General features: G+C 34.8%; 1 protein-coding gene across 1 annotated transcript in view; it reads left to right on the top strand.

Annotated features, from left to right (window-relative positions):
* mei-41 (ATR serine/threonine kinase meiotic 41) overlaps positions 1 to 17,974 on the top strand; it is a 245,650-nt gene that overhangs the window by 169,172 nt on the left and 58,504 nt on the right. Inside the window, exons 31-33 of the mRNA XM_090370340.1 lie at positions 1,444 to 1,557; positions 7,115 to 7,290; positions 10,782 to 10,977. Coding sequence (XP_090226466.1) covers positions 1,444 to 1,557; positions 7,115 to 7,290; positions 10,782 to 10,977 — 486 coding nt within the window. The remainder of the gene's footprint in view (positions 1 to 1,443; positions 1,558 to 7,114; positions 7,291 to 10,781; positions 10,978 to 17,974) is intronic.

The raw sequence follows: 17,974 nt of genomic DNA, 5'->3' as shown, positions 1-17,974 counted from the left end.
TTATACAGTCAAAAAAAATTCTAAGAAACAAAACTCATTAATACAGAATTAATGTATGACAGTAGTTTAGTACTTGAAGAGATCCTACATTGAAGAGTACTAGAACAGAAAGAGTAAAAATCTATCCAAGATAGGAGAAAGTAAAAATTTACAATTTTTCATTGAAATGGGTGGTGTGGCTGAATAGCTGAGATTAAGTCCAGAGTAGAGTTATTCTCACTGACTAAGGGAGTCAGGAGGCTCTAAAAGGCACAGCCAGAGTTTTTAGGCAAATTAAATCATTGATTTGTAAAGTAGAGCACTGATCTGCTGATGAATAAGCACATTTCTGCAGTTTTACAGAAATTCCAGGTCTCTGATCACAGGTTATGCTGAAGCACAGTTAAATAGATTTTCTAAAATATCTACTTACATCAATTTCTAATATGTAATCTTCAATTAATCCATTTCAAGACATTGAAATCCTTGAACCTGACACCAAAGTACTTACAGAACCAATGTGCTGATTCCACCATGGATTAGTAATAGTATTCTTATTCTGAATGTAGAAGGGCAGAACTAGACAAACCATTCATTGCCTAAGTCTTGGATAGGGACAAGGAGAATAAGAACCAGTAATTTAAAGCTTTTCATGTTGGATTTTCTATTATGAGTATGAAAACTTATGCTGTGGTGCCCCCTATGTAGACTCAGTCACATAAATTTTCTGTAATTAGTGTCTAAAGATAGGAGAATAAAATTTATTTCATTCTCATATGTACCTTAAATTAACAGAAATTGCTAGATTTGTGGTATATTTTTTTAAAGCTTTGGTGTGGTATAGACTTATTGTTACTTTTTAAATAATTTTAATTTTAATCTTATCACAAGATGATAAAGAAAAGTTTATTTCATACTTTTCTGGAAGCATGTAAACATTGTAAATATTCTGCTGTCTGTTAGATTTTTGTAATTATTCATTAAATTTATGTTTAATTTTTTACAAGATTAATTTTAATTAAACATTTTCAAGTTTTATTAGTTGTTGGGATCCCCCATCATGCAAACTATTATTGGTCATAGTTTTTATAATGCAAAACTAAAACTTAATTTGTTAATAATAAATCCCATTATACTGAAACATAAGTGAGTTTTTGGTTGACTATAGGTTAGCAGAAATTGTACAACTTAGATGCAAATTAACTTAGATGTCTGAAATCCTAAGACCTTTGTTGAAGAATAATCAGGATATGGCATAAATTTAGTTCATTTAAAAATGAGCTCCAGACTTTAAATTGTATCCATTATTATGAAATAATATTTAAAGCATGCTCTTTCCTTTAAAACCTGAATTTCTGTAATATATCAGAACCTATTTTTTGACTCTAGGTTTGTCTGTTCCTAAATATTTTTATGATTTTATTTTATATATTTTTTTGTTTTATTATTTTTTTTTTATACCAGGGAGAAGGGGAGCAAGCTATTACTACCCTTCAGAAAGGTATTCAGGATTATTTTCCAGATGTAGCAAAAATGAACAGCAGTTCCTCAGAAGTGGATAATTTAAGTTTTGCCAAGGTAAATTAGCAAGAAGAGTTATCAAGTTCTTTCTTTTAATCTTAATTTATATTCCTATAATGAAACTTGCATTTTTTTTTTTATAGAACTGAAAAATACAGGGTAAATCATGAGGATGTTTGGCATTTTAGTTGTAAAATGGAAAATATGATAACATCCTGAAAATGTCCATTATTAAATTTGTATTATTCGTGAACACTGCTTTCATACACACATCAGATGAACTTTCCATAGTTGCTTGGCAAATAGAATCCTGTGGAAGAAATCTACAGATATAAGTTTCAAGATTTCACTCTAAAAGGAACATTGCCAAACTAGGAGATTACCCAAGAACACGTTATCCAGGGCTGCTAAACTGATGTGAGCAGTATGGGCTGTGGCCCACCTTGCAGGTGTCACATATTATTGGTTAGCTGAAACTGAGTTATTACAGCTGGCAGGAATGTCTGGCATTCCCACATACTGTCCTGATTTTGCTATTGCTATGACACCATTATTGATCCCTGAAGAAAAATGGCCCCAAAATATCTTTAGTGTATGTGCCACACCATGCTTTAACTTTTTAACTGTAATGGCTCTTTGTACAGCACACAAGTATTGGAAGTCCAGTACAACTGGGAGTAAGTCTCTTTACTCAAATGATTTGTCTATGAAGGGCCTTCATTTATTATTATTAATAGTAGTAGTGGTGGTGGCAAATGATGCAAGGAAGCAAGCTTACAAGGTATAGCTATTAAATAATGAGACTTTTGCAATAAAATAAATATAATTAAAAATTTTGTACCTTACAGGTTATCCCCTTCAAAGTAATTGGCTTGAGCTTGCACACACTGTTTCATGCACTTCTGATGGGCACAGAAACATTTCTGGAAGTCATCTTCTGTAAGCCCTTTTAACACTTCAGTTCTTTTTTTCTGAATGTCACCAATGGGCTAAAAATGGGTTCCCTTAAGTACAATTTTCAGTCTAGGGAAGATAAAAAAAATCACAATGGTTCAGGTTTGTGAGTAGGATGCATGTTCACACTCACAGGGATTTGTTTTTGGCCAGAAACTGGCAAACGGAAAGTGCATTGTGTGCTGGAGCATTGTCTTGATGAAGCATCCAACCATACTTTCACAATTCAGATTTCTTCCTTTGAATTTTTTCACACACAACTGTTCCAGAACTTCAGTGTAGTATGTTTGATCAACAATCTGATTTGATGGGACATATTCAGCCATTTCTTTTAATATTGAAGAAAACAAGAAGCATGGTTTTCATTTTGATATTCTTTTTCTTTTTGTCTGGGGGGTTGACTTCCATTGCATTGACTGTCTTTTAGTTTCAGACTCATACTGGAACAGCCATCTTTCATCGCAAATAATTACGGTACTCAGAAAGTCTGAATCTTCAATTTTTTCCAAAAGATCTTCACAAACTTGGAGAATTTCTCATTCTTTGTTCATCATTCACAATTTTTGGCACCATCTTGCCACACACTTTTCTTGTGTCTAAATTTTCAGTTAAAATTTCTAACTGTTTCTTTGTCCATATTGAGTTCTGATGCAACCATTCTAGTGCTTAAACAACAGTTACTTCTAATCAGTGTCCTTACCCAGTCCACATTTTCATTAGTTTTTATGGGTACTGGATGACCTGGTGGTTTATTGTCATCTGCATTCTCTCTTTCTTCCTTCTAAAAATCTTTTATGCCATTCAAATACATGAGCTCTTAACCTAGTATTTTGGTCTGAGATCTGAAGAGATTTTACTAACACGTGCAGGGCAATGTTGGCAAAGTCGCGAGTTAGGATTGAATTTGAAAGTGTCTGCAATTCTGCCCAGACACAATAGGAGGGAGTATATGTTGAGTTTTGTCAATCATTTTGGCCCTGGAGGAATATGCAAGGCTTGTGGAGTAGAATTTTTCTCAGCATAGTTGGTGCTTCTTAACAGGAGAGACTGTTTTTACAGAAATGGGATACACTTGAATAGAAGGGATGCAATAATATTTGCTGATGTTATCGAGGCAGTGATAGGTGGGTCAGAAAACTGTTAGCTTTTGGGGGGGATACACAGATAAATAGTTTAACTAGAGCTGCAGGGAGAGATGATTCTTGCATTGCTACTATTGGTACATGCAGCAGCCTGGAAAGCAAGGTGTCTAGGATTTCAGACCCTGCTGTGGGTCATCGTGGAACAAATGAATACACGGGCTGTGTTGAGTAACTGAGAGTAAGAACACTTGCATGTACACTAATGCTAGGAACATGGCACCTCCATAGCCAGGTGGGCAGGAGCAGCAGTGCGTAGCACATGCTTCTTGATTGGACCAGGGTTCGAGCCTGTGACCACCAAATACAGAGGATGCGGAAAGGTCAGGGAATGACCACCGCATATCACCGGAGCAATATGGCCTTAGTTGCTAATGCTCCTAAAAACCAAATAACAACAACAGCAGCTAAGAACATTGTACGTAAATTTGAAGAACTGATTAAGTTGTTGAATGCAGACATTGTAGAAATAGCAGAGATGTGGTGTCACTCAAACATAAGTGATGCTGAATTTGAATATGGGGAGTGCAATGTATACAGGAAGGACAGACAGGACAGGAGGGTGGGTGGTTATGCTCTTAGTTAAGAAGAATATTAAATCTAGGGCAGTGTAGCCAATGTTGAGTCAGTTTGATGTGATAGAAGCACTGGGAAAACAAAATTGCGAGTAGGAGTGTGCTATGATGAGTATACCAAAGTTATACAGGGTAATAGAGTGGTCTGACAAATCATAATGTCTCATAATGGGGGATTTTAACTTTCCAGATGTTGACTGGAATTTGTGGGTTGGCCTCTCACACACTAGCAAGACTTTTGTGGATTTTTTGGATGACTGTTTTCTACAGTAGCATGTTAGAGAGGCATCAAGAGGAAGCAATGCTCTTGATTTGGTTATCAGCAGTGATTCTTCTTGCATTAAGAAAATTCAGGTAAAAGACCCACTGGGTGGCAGTGATCACAGTGTACTAATGTGGAATTTAATTAAAGACATAACTACTGTCAACGGTAAAAGGAAGGACTTTTGTTTTGTAAAGATGACTACAGAGGTCTTGGGCTGTTTTTAAATTGTGTGCATTGGGACCAACTGGTGATGTTACCAACATCAAATTTTAAATGGGAAGAATTCAGAGAAGTAATCAAAGAAGCTACTAGGCTTTTAATACCAACAAAGAAATACTGTTCAAGTCTTAGACCTAAATGGATGTCAGATAAACTATTGCGACATGCGGCAGAAAAGAAAAGTGTATGGGATTCATATAAATTTAAATTATTAAGTTATATAGAAGCCTATGGTAGATATAAATTAGTCTGTAATCAAGTCACAAAGGAGGCTAGCCAAGCTAAGGCAGATTATGAGAAGTCTCTGGAAATGAATGCAAAGAAAAACAGCAAAGATGTCTATGGTTATATTAACAGTAGAAGGATGGGGTCAAATCATGTTGGGCAACTTGATGTCTATGGGTTAATTGTTGATGACCCTGCTCGGGTTGTGCACAAATTGAATAAGTATTTTGCATCTACATTTGCACATGAGGAATTCTTTAGGGAAGGGATGCCAGAAGTTTATCAAACTGAAACAAGGAATTAAATGACTGTGATAACTGAAAAGGAATGTGGAGGAGAAATTGAGAATGGGCATAAAAGAGGTACCTGGGATGGATGGAATCTATCCAATTACATTAAGGGAGGCAGCAAAGATGGTAAGCAAACTCTTAGCCATAATTATGAGAGCATCCTTGGATTCAGGGGAGGAGGTCCCTGTGGACTGTAAAAGTGTGAATGTATCCCCAATTCATAAAGGAGATCAAAAGTGACATAAGTAATTACAGACCTGTTAGCTTAACATCTGTTCCAGGGAAAATAATACACTGGTAAAAGAAGTAATGCAGGACCATTTGGACAGGCATGCAATTATACTGCAATCACAGCATGGATCTGTTAAGAACCGATCTTGTCTAACCAATCTGATAGGTTACTATGATGCAGTGACCAAGGAACTGGATGCAAAAAATAATTTCGACATCATATACTTAGATTTCAGGAAGGATTTTGATACTGTTGCACATAAAAGTCTGCTGTGCATACTGGAGCAATGTGGCATTAAGGGCAAGTTACTGCTATGGATAAGTGGATTTGTTAAGTGGAAGAAGACAGAGAGTGTTTATCATTGGGCACTGTTCTTTGTAGACTAATGTTGTTGGTGGAGTGAAAACAACAATGGACTCGGCACTGAACCCAGGGTTCAGTGCCGAGTCCATTGTTGTTTTCACTATTTATCAATGATATTGATGAAGGTATATCAGGCTTAATGTTTAAGTTTGCAGATGATACAAAGGTTGGCAAGGTGGTTAACAAAGTCATCAGGGTGAACTACTGCAACAAGATCTAGATAGATTGGGTCAATGAGCTGAGAAATGGCAGTTGAAGTTTAACATTGACAAATGTAAGGTACTGCACATCAGTAGTAGTAACTCCAGAGTAACTTATCAACTGTGTGGTACTACACTCAATGTAGTGGAGAATGAAAAAACCTTAGGGGTAATTGTGCAGTCAGACATGAAATTCTCTGAGCAGATCAGACATATTGCCAGGACAGCTCATGGGATTTTATTAGGGATATACAGAAACTTTGCTAGCAGGGATAAGTAGGTGATTATCCCTTTATCCATGGTTAGGCCACACCTTGAGTACTGTATACAGGTCCGGAAGCCTCACTTTAGGAAGGATGTAGATCTGCTGGAATGTGTGCAGAGAAAGGCACTCAGATTGGTGAAGGGAACAAAAGGGTGCTCATACCCAAAAAGGCTTCAGTTCTGCTAATTGCAGCATCTGGAGATCAGGCACTTGCGGGAAGATCTGATCTAGGTGTTTAAAGTCTTGAATGGATTGAGTAAGCTGAATGTTAATGGTATGCTTCCACTTGCACTGCTACTACTACTACTACTACTATTTTCTCCATAAACTTGACATAACTCATAACTTTCAGTTGGTGTTTTCTTTAGTTTTGTTAAAAATTTAAGGTTGATTTGTTGTTTGATTTCTTTGTCAGTCATTTTTCTGGAAAACTGCAAAAATGCAAGTTAATGAAAACCTGTCTCACTGCAAAGCGAATGAGCATGTTTGAACGTGATTTGGCAGACAAGTAGGGAAATGTTCAGGATTAACTGCCATGCCTTTGTTTCACAGGTGTTGCTTGGTGTGTAGTGGCTGTGTGTGCAGTCTGATTATTTAATAGCCAAATCTTGTATATATTTACTACAAGCATGCTTAGAGGTCTTTTACACATACTTTTGGAAAATTAATCTTAATTTTTTTTTTTTTGCCAATGAAAAAAATTTAACCTGATTATAGCAGTTTAAAAAAAGAAAGGTTAGTTAACCAACAGCTTTTTCTGATTTACTCCTTAAATTTTTTGATTCATTCATTGTTTTTAAATTTTCTTTTTATTTAATAGTGATGTTTTGATTAATTTTTAATCAAAATTATTTTGTATATATTTATTTTATTTTATCCTTTGGCAGGCCAAGTTATTATTAGCCAGGTACAGTGAAGAATCAGCTGTAGTTGAAAGCAATGCTTTAATTTATATGTACCGAGAAGTAGTAACCATCCAGCCACAATGGGAAGAAAGCAATTTTCACCTGGCTAAATATTTTGACAGAGTACTTAGTGCTCTGGATAAACCAGAAAAGAAAGCGTAAGTTTAATTAAATTTAATTTTGGAAGATAATTAGTTTACTATTAGAGAATAATTAAAGGTAATTCTTAGAAAAAATGTTTATTCATCATTTCCAATATGCTACTCAAAAATTAGTAATTTTTTGCTACTATATACCCTATTTCAATATGGAATATTTTATATATATTTCTTTTGGATACTATTCTATTTCCATAGCAAAGCAACTTGTCTTTGGGGAAAAAGGGAGAAAAAAAAAACAAGTGCTGTGTCATATGGTTTATTTTGTGTTCTCATTATTTTATTCACTTCTTAAATTATGTTTTTTGATGATAATCAAAAACCAAGCCATAATGCACGTAGCTCATATTCTGATCAGTGTGCCATTGTTGAGCAGTTACTAATTTCATGTGCCTTTACTTTTATAGCACTCATTCATTGAACACTAAAGAATGATTGCATATCACTTCTGTGTTGTTTTGTTGCATGAATCAACAGCAGTAAACATCTTGCTATCCACAGGCAAGTTTTAAGATTTTGGAAAGATGAAAAAATTAGTGAAATCACAGATGGGCAGTCTAAGAACAGAACAAAACTATTATTTTATGCTTGTATTTCAAGAAGTCCACAGAAATTGACCAGTAAGTGGGCAGTGACACTTGAGATTGCTGAAATTTCTTTGAGATGCATTTTAAGAAAGTGCTAAGTGCCATTAGCAGAGAGAGTATAGGTCATACAAGACATCCTTCCAGCTCTCAGTTAGACCGGGGTTCGAGCCCGTCACCACCAAATACGGAAGATGCGGAAAGGTCAGGGAATGACCACCGCATATCTCGGAGCAATATGGCCTTAGTTGCTAATGCTCCTAAAACACCAAATAACATCCAGCTCTCAGTGAATCTTAAAAAAAAAAAAAAAAAAAAAAAAAAAAAAAGTTTCAGCTATCCGAAATTCCATAAATGTCACTTAATTAATTTCTGTGGGATTCTTGGAATTTATAATTTTTTTTTTTCCCCTTTCAAAGTGTGGTCTTTGCAATTGTGGTTTATCGCTAACCCATTCATCTTTCCAAATCTTAAAAGACACCTGAGTGTGGCATGTTCTGAAGGAGCACAGTTAACTCAAGCTCGTGGTGCTGTGCTCTTTGGATTGCAGCGATGGAACATTTGCTTTTGAAGTAAAACTATTCAGTTTTATTTAAAAAAACAAATAGATAAGTACTGTTAATAAATAAAATCTGAACAATAAGTAAGTGATTGTATACTATTTGGTTATGAACATCTGATTCTTCCTTCATTCCAAACAAAAAAGCACATGTATACCCTGTATGCACGAAAGCTGTTTTATGTGAAAACATGTTTGACGAAAATTAGAACCATTTTAAATTCTACTTCCTAAATGGCATAAATGTTCATTCAATTTACGTTGTTCATCAGTTTTACTTTGGTTCAGAAATAATGATGTAATGTTTTATGCTCATGCCTGCTACTTACTCTACCAAATCAACATTAGTGATTGCATTAGTGTCATTTAGGGAGTGATATAATTTGCTTCATTTCGGTTTTATATTTTTGCCAAACATTGAACTATCGGACTGAAATTTAGTAGTGCTGCCAAAGATGTTTTCACATCAAGAATCCATGTTAGTGACTGCATTAGCATCATTTAAGAAGTGATGTAATCTGTATCATTTCTGCATCACACTTTTGTGACCAATTGGTTTTACTTCAGTCTGAAGTTTAGTAGATGCTGCCAAAGATGTTTTCACAGCAAAAATAAAATGCTTTTTATTAACACTTTGAAAAATGTGGCCTTGTAAAATTACTACACTTCTTTTGATGGATCTTCTACATAAAAATATCAAATTAATCTTATGCACAGAAATTCAGATAAACTAGTAGTAATGTAATATTGAAGCTCCAAGCGCTAAATTGAACGTGAACATAACTATGAATATGACCATGAAAGAATTATTGTCGTATGAATTTTTTTGTAAGTTCCTTTGATTTTTATTGTTTTAAATGCAGTGGGCACAGTTTATTGTGATCACTTTGGAACACAACTTGAATGATAACAACTGATGAAACAAGGATGCAGCTGTTCAGCTGTTTATTGATGCAGAGCAGAAATGTGTATGTGGTGGAAGTGGACAGAAAAAAAATAATAATAAAATCAGTTAAAATTAAAAGAAATATAAAGTACTTTAATTTTGTTGTCTTTTAATCCTTCAAGAAAGTTATCAGTAAAAATGAAATTGTCTTGATAAGAGTACAGATATAGTAGTTTCTTTCATGGAGTAACAACAGTGATAAATTATGAACTGTACAAAGCAGCAGCAGCCACACAATGTGTCAGAGTTAAAGAACAAATCAAGATGTTACTTAATAACTTCAGCTGCATGTGTGGAGACTGCAGTAAAGCAAAAAAGTGATAAATAAACTGAAGTGCTGATTACAATAAAATGTTTTTCTTTGTGATAACATTATTTCATGATCACAATAAGCAACATGCACTGTACTGTAATTTAATATATTTTTTAGGCTTTCTTTGTTATTTTATACAATGGGGGGGGGGAGAGAGAGAGAGAGAGAGAGAGAGAGAGAGAGAGAGAGAGAGAGGATGATAATTGATGATAATTTAGAATAATAAGCTACTATCTGAGATAACAGCTTAAAATTCTGTATTCAAAGTTAACACTTTCTTTTTTTGAATTTAGTCATTCATTACAATAGCCAAACTTCAAGTGGTTGTTAATTGGATCATTTACAGCAGTGGGTTCTCAACCAGGGGGAATTTTAGGATTTGGGGGGGGGATTGGTACCACAGATTGACAGACTCAAACTGTTGGAATATTGATCTTTCTACAAACTACAATTCTGCAGATTATACATAATATGTAGGACATCACACTTTATTGGATGTCACATATTAAATTAAAAATAAAGATAAATATTTCACTTTTTTATCTTTTTGGAATGCACCTTTTGAGTCAGACAATCTTGGAAAGGGGGAATGACATTCTGACATATGGTGAAAAGGGTGCATGGGGAAAAAAAAGGTGGAGAACCACTGATTTAGAGAATAGGAGGGGGGGGACCATTTTGAACAATATCTAATATAACTGAAATATCTTGATGGTATTTATCAAAAAATTTCTTTAATTGTGCCGTGTAAAAAAATTATTGTCACTTATTGTTATATCCTAATGTAAACTGACAAGCAAAGTTAGAAATGGTTGTAAATTCCTGTGGTTTCCTTTTCAGCAACAGCCTTGTGCATAACTTTAAATGCTTATAGCTCTGTAATCATTAAGAATGGAAATGTTTTTGAGTATAACATTTTACTTACAAAGTCACCACTTTAATAACCTCTTGAAGTTTGGCAACCATTTTGTGAAACATCCTGTCTATGAAATTCTTACTATACAAAATTTATCATTATCCCTTTCTATCCTAACATTAAGCTGCCTAACAGTTTTGCTACATTGTGATTTATTTATTTTATAATTTCAGGGAACTTATGGTTCATGTTGCAAAATATTTTGGTTTGTCACTTCAGTTTGGTTCTAAGCATATATATCACTCAATGCCTCGATTGTTATCAATATGGTTTGATTTGGGCACACTTATTACAGATTTACAAAAGGCCAAAAGGAGCAGTTCAACTATTAATAATTTGGAATCACTGCTTAATCAACTTACAACAAAGGTAATTATAATTATTTCATTTTTTGCATGGTTATATTCATTTGAATGCAAAGCCTGTTAAGAAAGCTATATAAGATTGTTTTCTCGAAGTACCTAGGAGAATGGCTACATGCTTTTGTTTTTGTTATACTGTTTTTTGATGATTCTTTCCCAGTTCTTGGATCTGGTAATATATTTCATTTTATTTGGAGTACCTTAAACTGTAGACTTCCTGAGCTCTGCTCATATGTCAAATCTAGTAATGTAGGAAATATTTCAAATTAAATGTCTATTTATTGCTGTTTAGTTGTTTACATTCTGTATTCTGAGTTTAAAACATTGTATATTGTTAGTTATAGAGTAAGTGTGTTGTTTTCAGTTACACAATTGCAGTAAACTGCAGACAACAGAACTCAGAATATAGAATGTAAACAACTACAGAGCAACAAACAGACATTTAAATCAGTGCCTCCGTAGCCAGATGGGCAGGAGCAGCAGTGCGTAGCATACGCTTCTTGATTAGACCAGGGTTCGAGCCCGTGCCCACCAAATACGGAGGATGTGGAAAGGTCAGGGAATGACCACTGCATATCCCCGGAGCAATATGGCCTTAGTTGCTAATGCTCCTAAAAACCAAACAACAAACAGACATTTAAAACCACTTTATTGCATTTCTTCTCTATGGATGCACAAAGTATGTAATGAATTGGAAAACTAATGGCTGGTGGCAGATTATGTGAAGATTATCTACTTATTGATGAGACGAATAATGACTGGTTTTGGACTCCATAGAGACCCTGGTGTTGAAATGATGACAACCCGGTTGTGAAGTATAACTCCACAATATGAGAGATGCCGGATGGTGTGGAGTAATTTATATTACAAAGTACTTTAGAGAGTATTCTGTAATCTAAGGTTATGTAGGAATTAACTGACGTACAAGTTAGTGCAATTGCATCACTCCTTAAGTACATGCAACCCCCTAATAACACGGTACTTCTACAACAAGGTTTCACTCTAACACGGTTTGAGAATTGCTGGAAATTTTGCATACATGGTAATTTTAAGCTTTTGTGCTGGGAAAACCCTGCAGTCAAATGTAATTTTCAATGTTTCCATTCCTTTTTTGAATCCCTGCTGTTGACTTGCTAGTTGTTATTGCCTTTGGGATATTTTCTAAAGCACTTTTCTGGAGGTGACTACCATAAAACAATAAAAACAATTTGCACTTTCCATTTTATTGGGCTTTTCTGTTAGTGCAATCAATTATAAACGGATAGTAAACTCGACCTTCTTGCATTTCCTATAGTATCGATAGCTAGAATTCTGTGGGCTTTCACGTTATTATGGTAAAACATATTTCCCCTTCCATGAAATATTCAATCATATAAAAACATAAATAAATTTTCAGAAACTCATTATTCTGTATCATGTTTGTTGCAACTTGTGCATGCCATGTTCTTTGTTATTAATTACTTATCATTTTTACTGTTTTAAACTTTACAAAAAAAAAGTCAGTGAACAGAAATATCAATTAGTATGTGCATATTACGGTATGTATTAATTAAGCTATGTATTAACGTGCAGGTTAGTGCAAATGCATCATTTTATAGTCTTTAAGCTATGTATGTAAGCATAGACAGCCTCCGTAGCTGATTGGGCAGGAGCGGGAGTGCAGTAGCACACGCTCTTTGAGTAGACCGGGGTTCAAGCCCCTGACTGCTGAATACGATCGATTTGCCAACCCGCACTGGACCAGCATGGCAGATTATGGTCCATTTCCCTCAGCATGAATTGTTGAGGAGGCTTCCATCCTGCAGTGGGTTGATAATGGCTGCACTTTACTTTTCTTTTTTTTTTTTTGTAAGCATAAATTTATTTTTATTTTGCTAACTGGAAAATATTCTTCAGATTTTCATTGTATTTTTTTTGGGAGATCTCTGGGTTAGGTTCTGTGCTAATTGAACTTGTACTTGTTTGAGACCACAAAAAATAATTGTGACTTCGAAGAGTGCAGTTCGTGACTTTTAAAGAGAGCAGAAGGTACATGAAGTCTAGATGCTGCAGAAGGGATTTTGCTTAGCAACGATGAAGAGGAAGAAAAATTAAATTAACATACATTATCTCACATATATGAGTATCACAGTTATACAAACTAAGTTACTACTATTATAAAAAGGAAGTTAAAATATTAAGTTATTACTAAAAAATTAAGTTTCCAATGGTTATTACTAAAAAATTAAGTTTCCAGTGGGCATAAAAAAAAAAGACATATTTTTGTTAGTTTTTGGAACATAACTCCCCTTTTTGCACTGGTTCTTAGTCCTGTATAACACGGTTTTGCATTACACAAGATTTTGTAGGAACCAAACTACCGTGTTATACAAGGTTTCCCTGTAGTTGCGAATTGCCATCATTAAGTATATCTCATATTGTGAATACCTTCACAATGAGTTGCCATGATATTGCACTATCTCAAATAAGTAACGCTTCACCATAGGAGAAGACTATTGTTACTTATTCTCAGTGGATACTATCACCCATACAGCACTGTTTCGCAGCTTATTGGCTCCTCATCAGTGAGTGGGCAGGTACCCTGTTGTTGCAATGATGACAACCCAGTTGCGAAGTATAACTCCACGATATGAGAGATGCCAGACGGTGTGGAGTAATTTAGATTACAAAATAATTTAGGTCTAAAGCCTCAGGTTATGTAGGGAGTTAATTAACATATAAGATAGTGCAATTGCATCATTTCTGTACAGAGCCAACTACTTAAGTAGTTATAAATTGGCATCATTAAGTATATCTCATATTGTGAATACCTTCACAACATGTGAATGTATTCAAAATTCACATTAAATATATCTCATGTTGTGAATTCCTTCACAACATGAGATATACTTAATGATGCCAATTTATAACTACTTAAGTAGTTGGCTCTGTACAGAAACAATGCAGTTTCACTAACTTGTACGTCAGTTAACTCCTTACATAACCTGAGGTTTTAGCCCTAAATTATTCTGTAACCTAAATTACTTCGCAACTGGGTTGTCATCATTGCAACACCAGGGTACCTACCCACTCACTGATGAGGAGCTAATGATCTCCGAAACAGTGCCATATGGATGATGGTATCCACTGAGACATGAGATATACTTAATGATGCCAATTTATAACTACTTAAGTGGTTGGCCCTGTACAGTAACAATGCAGTTACACTAACTTGTACGTCAGTTAACTCCCTATATAACCTGAGGTTTTAGTCCTAAATTATTCTGTAATCTAAATTACTCCACACCATATGGCATTTCTCATATTGTGGAATTATACTTCGCAACTGAGTTGTCATCATTGCAACACCAGGGTTGCATTGATGAGGAGCCAATAATCTCCAAAATGGTGCCATATGGATGGTGGTATCCACTGGGAAGAAGTAATAATAGTCTATGGTGGTCACTTTGGTGAAGTGTTACTTATTTGAGAAAGTGCAATATCATGGCAACTCGTGAAGGTATTCACAATATGAGATATACTTAATGATGCCAATTTATAACTACTTAAGTAGTTGGCTACATACAGAAATTAGTGTTAACATTAGTAGAGGCATACGATTCAAGAAAGAAAGCTTATGCAGCATCAGCCAAAAAGAAAACCTCCCATTTCATCCCTCCATTCGTTCCAAATGCCTGTCCAGCTCAGCCTTAAATTTATTTAGGCTATCAACTTCCACAACAAAAGATGGAAGTCTGTTACACCAATCAACCACTAGCAAATTCCCATACATCTATTCTACAACTGTCTTTCCTCAATTTGAATCTATGCCCCCTCAGGTTCTTAATCTCAGCAAGTGGAAGAATCCCATCCGCATTCAGCTTGCTGAACCCATTCAAGGCCTTATACACCTCAATCAGATCACCTCGCAGGTGCTGCAATTTGCAGAACTTAAGCCTTTCTTGGTAAGAACACCCCTTTGTTCCCCTCACCAATATTGTTGCCCTTCTTTGTACTTGTTCTAGCAACTCTACATCCTTCCTAAAATGAAGCCTCCAGACCTGTACACGGTACTCTAGGTATGGCCTGACTATTGCCTTGTACAATGGGATAATCACCTCCCTGGCCCTGCTATCAAAATTACTATATATATATTATTGACAAGACTCCATGACCTGCCCTGGCAGCCCGTCTGCACTGCTCAGCGAACTTCATATTTGACTGCATAATTACCCCCAGGTCTTTTTCACTTCCACTTCCCTGAGTGTAGTACCACACAGTTGGTATGTTTCTCTTGGGTTATTGCTACCCATATACCTTTTCATTTGTCAATGTTAAACTTCAGTTGCCACTTCTCAGCCCATTTGCCAAACTTATCTAGATCCAGTTGGAGTAGCATACTGTCTTTACTGTTGTTAACAACTCTGCCAACCTTTGCATCATCTGCAAACTTGGACATTAATTCTGATATACCTTCATCAGTATCATTGATGAATACACAAAACAATAATGGGCCCAGGACTTAATCCTGGGGAACTCCACTAATAACATTTGTCCACGAAGAGTAGTGTCCATCAATTACCACTCTGTCATCTCCCACTCAACCATTCCCCTATCCTTTTTAGCAATTTACCCTTAATGCCATACCTCTCCAATTTGTACAGCAGTCTTCCATGTGCAACAGTATCAAAAGCTTTCCTGAAATCCAAGTATATAATATCAAAGTTATATTTTGCATCCAGTTCCTTTGTGACCACATCATAGTATCCAATCAAATTGGTCAGAGAAGACCTCCCTTTAACAAACTCATTACTGCAGTTTACTCCCTATGTAACCTGAGGCTTTAGCCCTAAATTATTCTGTAATGTAAATTACTCCACACCATCCGGCATCTCTCATATTGTGGAGTTATACTTCGCAACTGGGTTGTCATCATTGCAACACCAGGGTACCTGCCCACCTACTTGTGAGGAGCCAATAAGCTCCGAAACAGTGTCGTATGGGTGATGGAATCCGCTGAGAATAAGTAACAATAATCTTTTCCTATGGTGAAGTATTACTTATTTGAGGTAGTGTAATATCATGGCAACTCGTGAAGGTATTCACAATATGAGATATACTTAATGATGCCAATTTATAACTACTTAAGTACCTCTGGCTACGTACAGAAATTATGCAATTGCACTAACTTGTACGTCTGTTTCCCAGAATTATTAATTTTTCTGATATGAATAGTTTATCTTGTGTTTTTCACTCACTTCCAATTCATTCCAGTACTTCAAATAGCCCTCTGTTGCATCATATTTTCTGTTTTTCTGCTTTCAGATGAAGTTGGTAATGTATACAGTGCATTTAGGTGTGTCTGATTTTTCCTTAAATTAATTGTTTTTTTCTTTTTCTGTGATTAATAAAAGTGAAAAGTAAATATAGTTATCTTCTTATCAGTTAATTAATATTATAACTTTATGGAACACTTAATAAAATGCTTACAGTTTTATGTTCTCTAAATAGCCATTCAATTTAATTAAAACTGTATAATTTTATACAGTTGTAATTAAATCTTCTTCTATATACTTTTTTTAAAGTTTATTTTCTCTCTTTCTATCTGTTTACAAGTAACACCATGTTCACAAGTCTTACATAACAATACACACGAAGGTTGCACATGCTGTTTGAAGCTAACAACACTGCATTAAAACCACATAAATCTATGAATTACTTTTTTACACACTGTTTTTATGGAAAAAACAATTTTTCCATATCATAATGAGATTTGGGATAGCTCTACAAATCTTTATAAAATTCCCAAATGTAAAATTTCTCGAAAAGTTGTCCACTAAGAGTGAGTCAAGTTGTTACATGCAGACGGATAAACAGACAAACATGGTAAAGGCAATAGGAGAAATTATCTGAGGACAACTTTTCCTAAGATGATTTCAAAAATGTCATTCACATTCAGGAATATTTGAACAGTTAAAGGTGTGATTATCAACTCTCTTTATGTGAAATAAAATTTATGAAAAATAGTTAATATATGTATGTTATGTATTAATGAAAGTTGAAGAGAAAAGAAAAGAAAAAAAAAGGGGGAAGACAAAAGGAAAAGATGAGATAAGCGAAAGGAGGAAGTATAGATAGTAAAAAGTATAAATAGTGAAAAATAAAACGCATCATAAAAAAAATTACACTTTATGTATAAGATAAAAACATATACATATATATATAAATATATTGTTGCATATCACACAACCCTGCCATCTCCTCATGTGTCAACCACCAGAACTGCATGAAAAAATGACAATACAGGCATACCTCGAATAACGAATAGGATGTGTTCCACGAAATTACTTCGTTAACCGAAACTTCGTTTTCAGAGGTAAAAATACTATGGCCAAAATAGGGATACGTTCCTACGTAAAGAAAATGAAAAGCTTTTTTTTTCGAACAAAGAAAAGTTTTATTAAATAAACAGTCAACTTACATACAAAGTGAAATCACATTTTAAAATATGAGTCTAAAGTTGATTGTTTATGCTCTTTTTCTCTTTCATTTAACAATTGCCTATACGGAGTTATTGCATTTAACACTGATCGCTTAACAATAACACTTCTTCCTAAATCAGGATCATTTTCACTAAAAAAATTTAAAACGTTTTCAATGTCATTTAAGCACCTTTTTAAATCTTTGGTTGTTAACACTTTTTCGGCAGGAACTTCTTTAACTTCGTCTTCATTATCTTTGTCTTCGTTGCTAACAAGGTTTTCTAAATCTTCCACTGAAAAACGATCATTTTCTGCATTCAATAAATTTCTAACATCCTCTTCATCGACATTTTCGAAACCTATTGATTGAGCCATCTGGATAACTTCATTTCTAATTTCTTGGATGTTAATTTCTTCTTCTAGTACAACTTCTGGCCATATTTTGCGCCAAACTCCATTTAAGCATTTCTTAGTGACTTCTTTCCAAGAACTATCAATGTTTTCAATTGCGTTTTTAATGGTGTAGTTTTTCAAAAAGTTTTA

Source organism: Mastigoproctus giganteus, chromosome 3 (genome assembly GCF_048544385.1).
Source record: "Mastigoproctus giganteus isolate SK-2022 chromosome 3, ASM4854438v1, whole genome shotgun sequence".
In the NCBI taxonomy this organism is placed as follows: domain Eukaryota; kingdom Metazoa; phylum Arthropoda; class Arachnida; order Uropygi; family Thelyphonidae; genus Mastigoproctus; species Mastigoproctus giganteus.
Note: the sequence above shows the minus strand (reverse complement) of the source record. Positions and strands in the feature narration are given on the sequence as shown.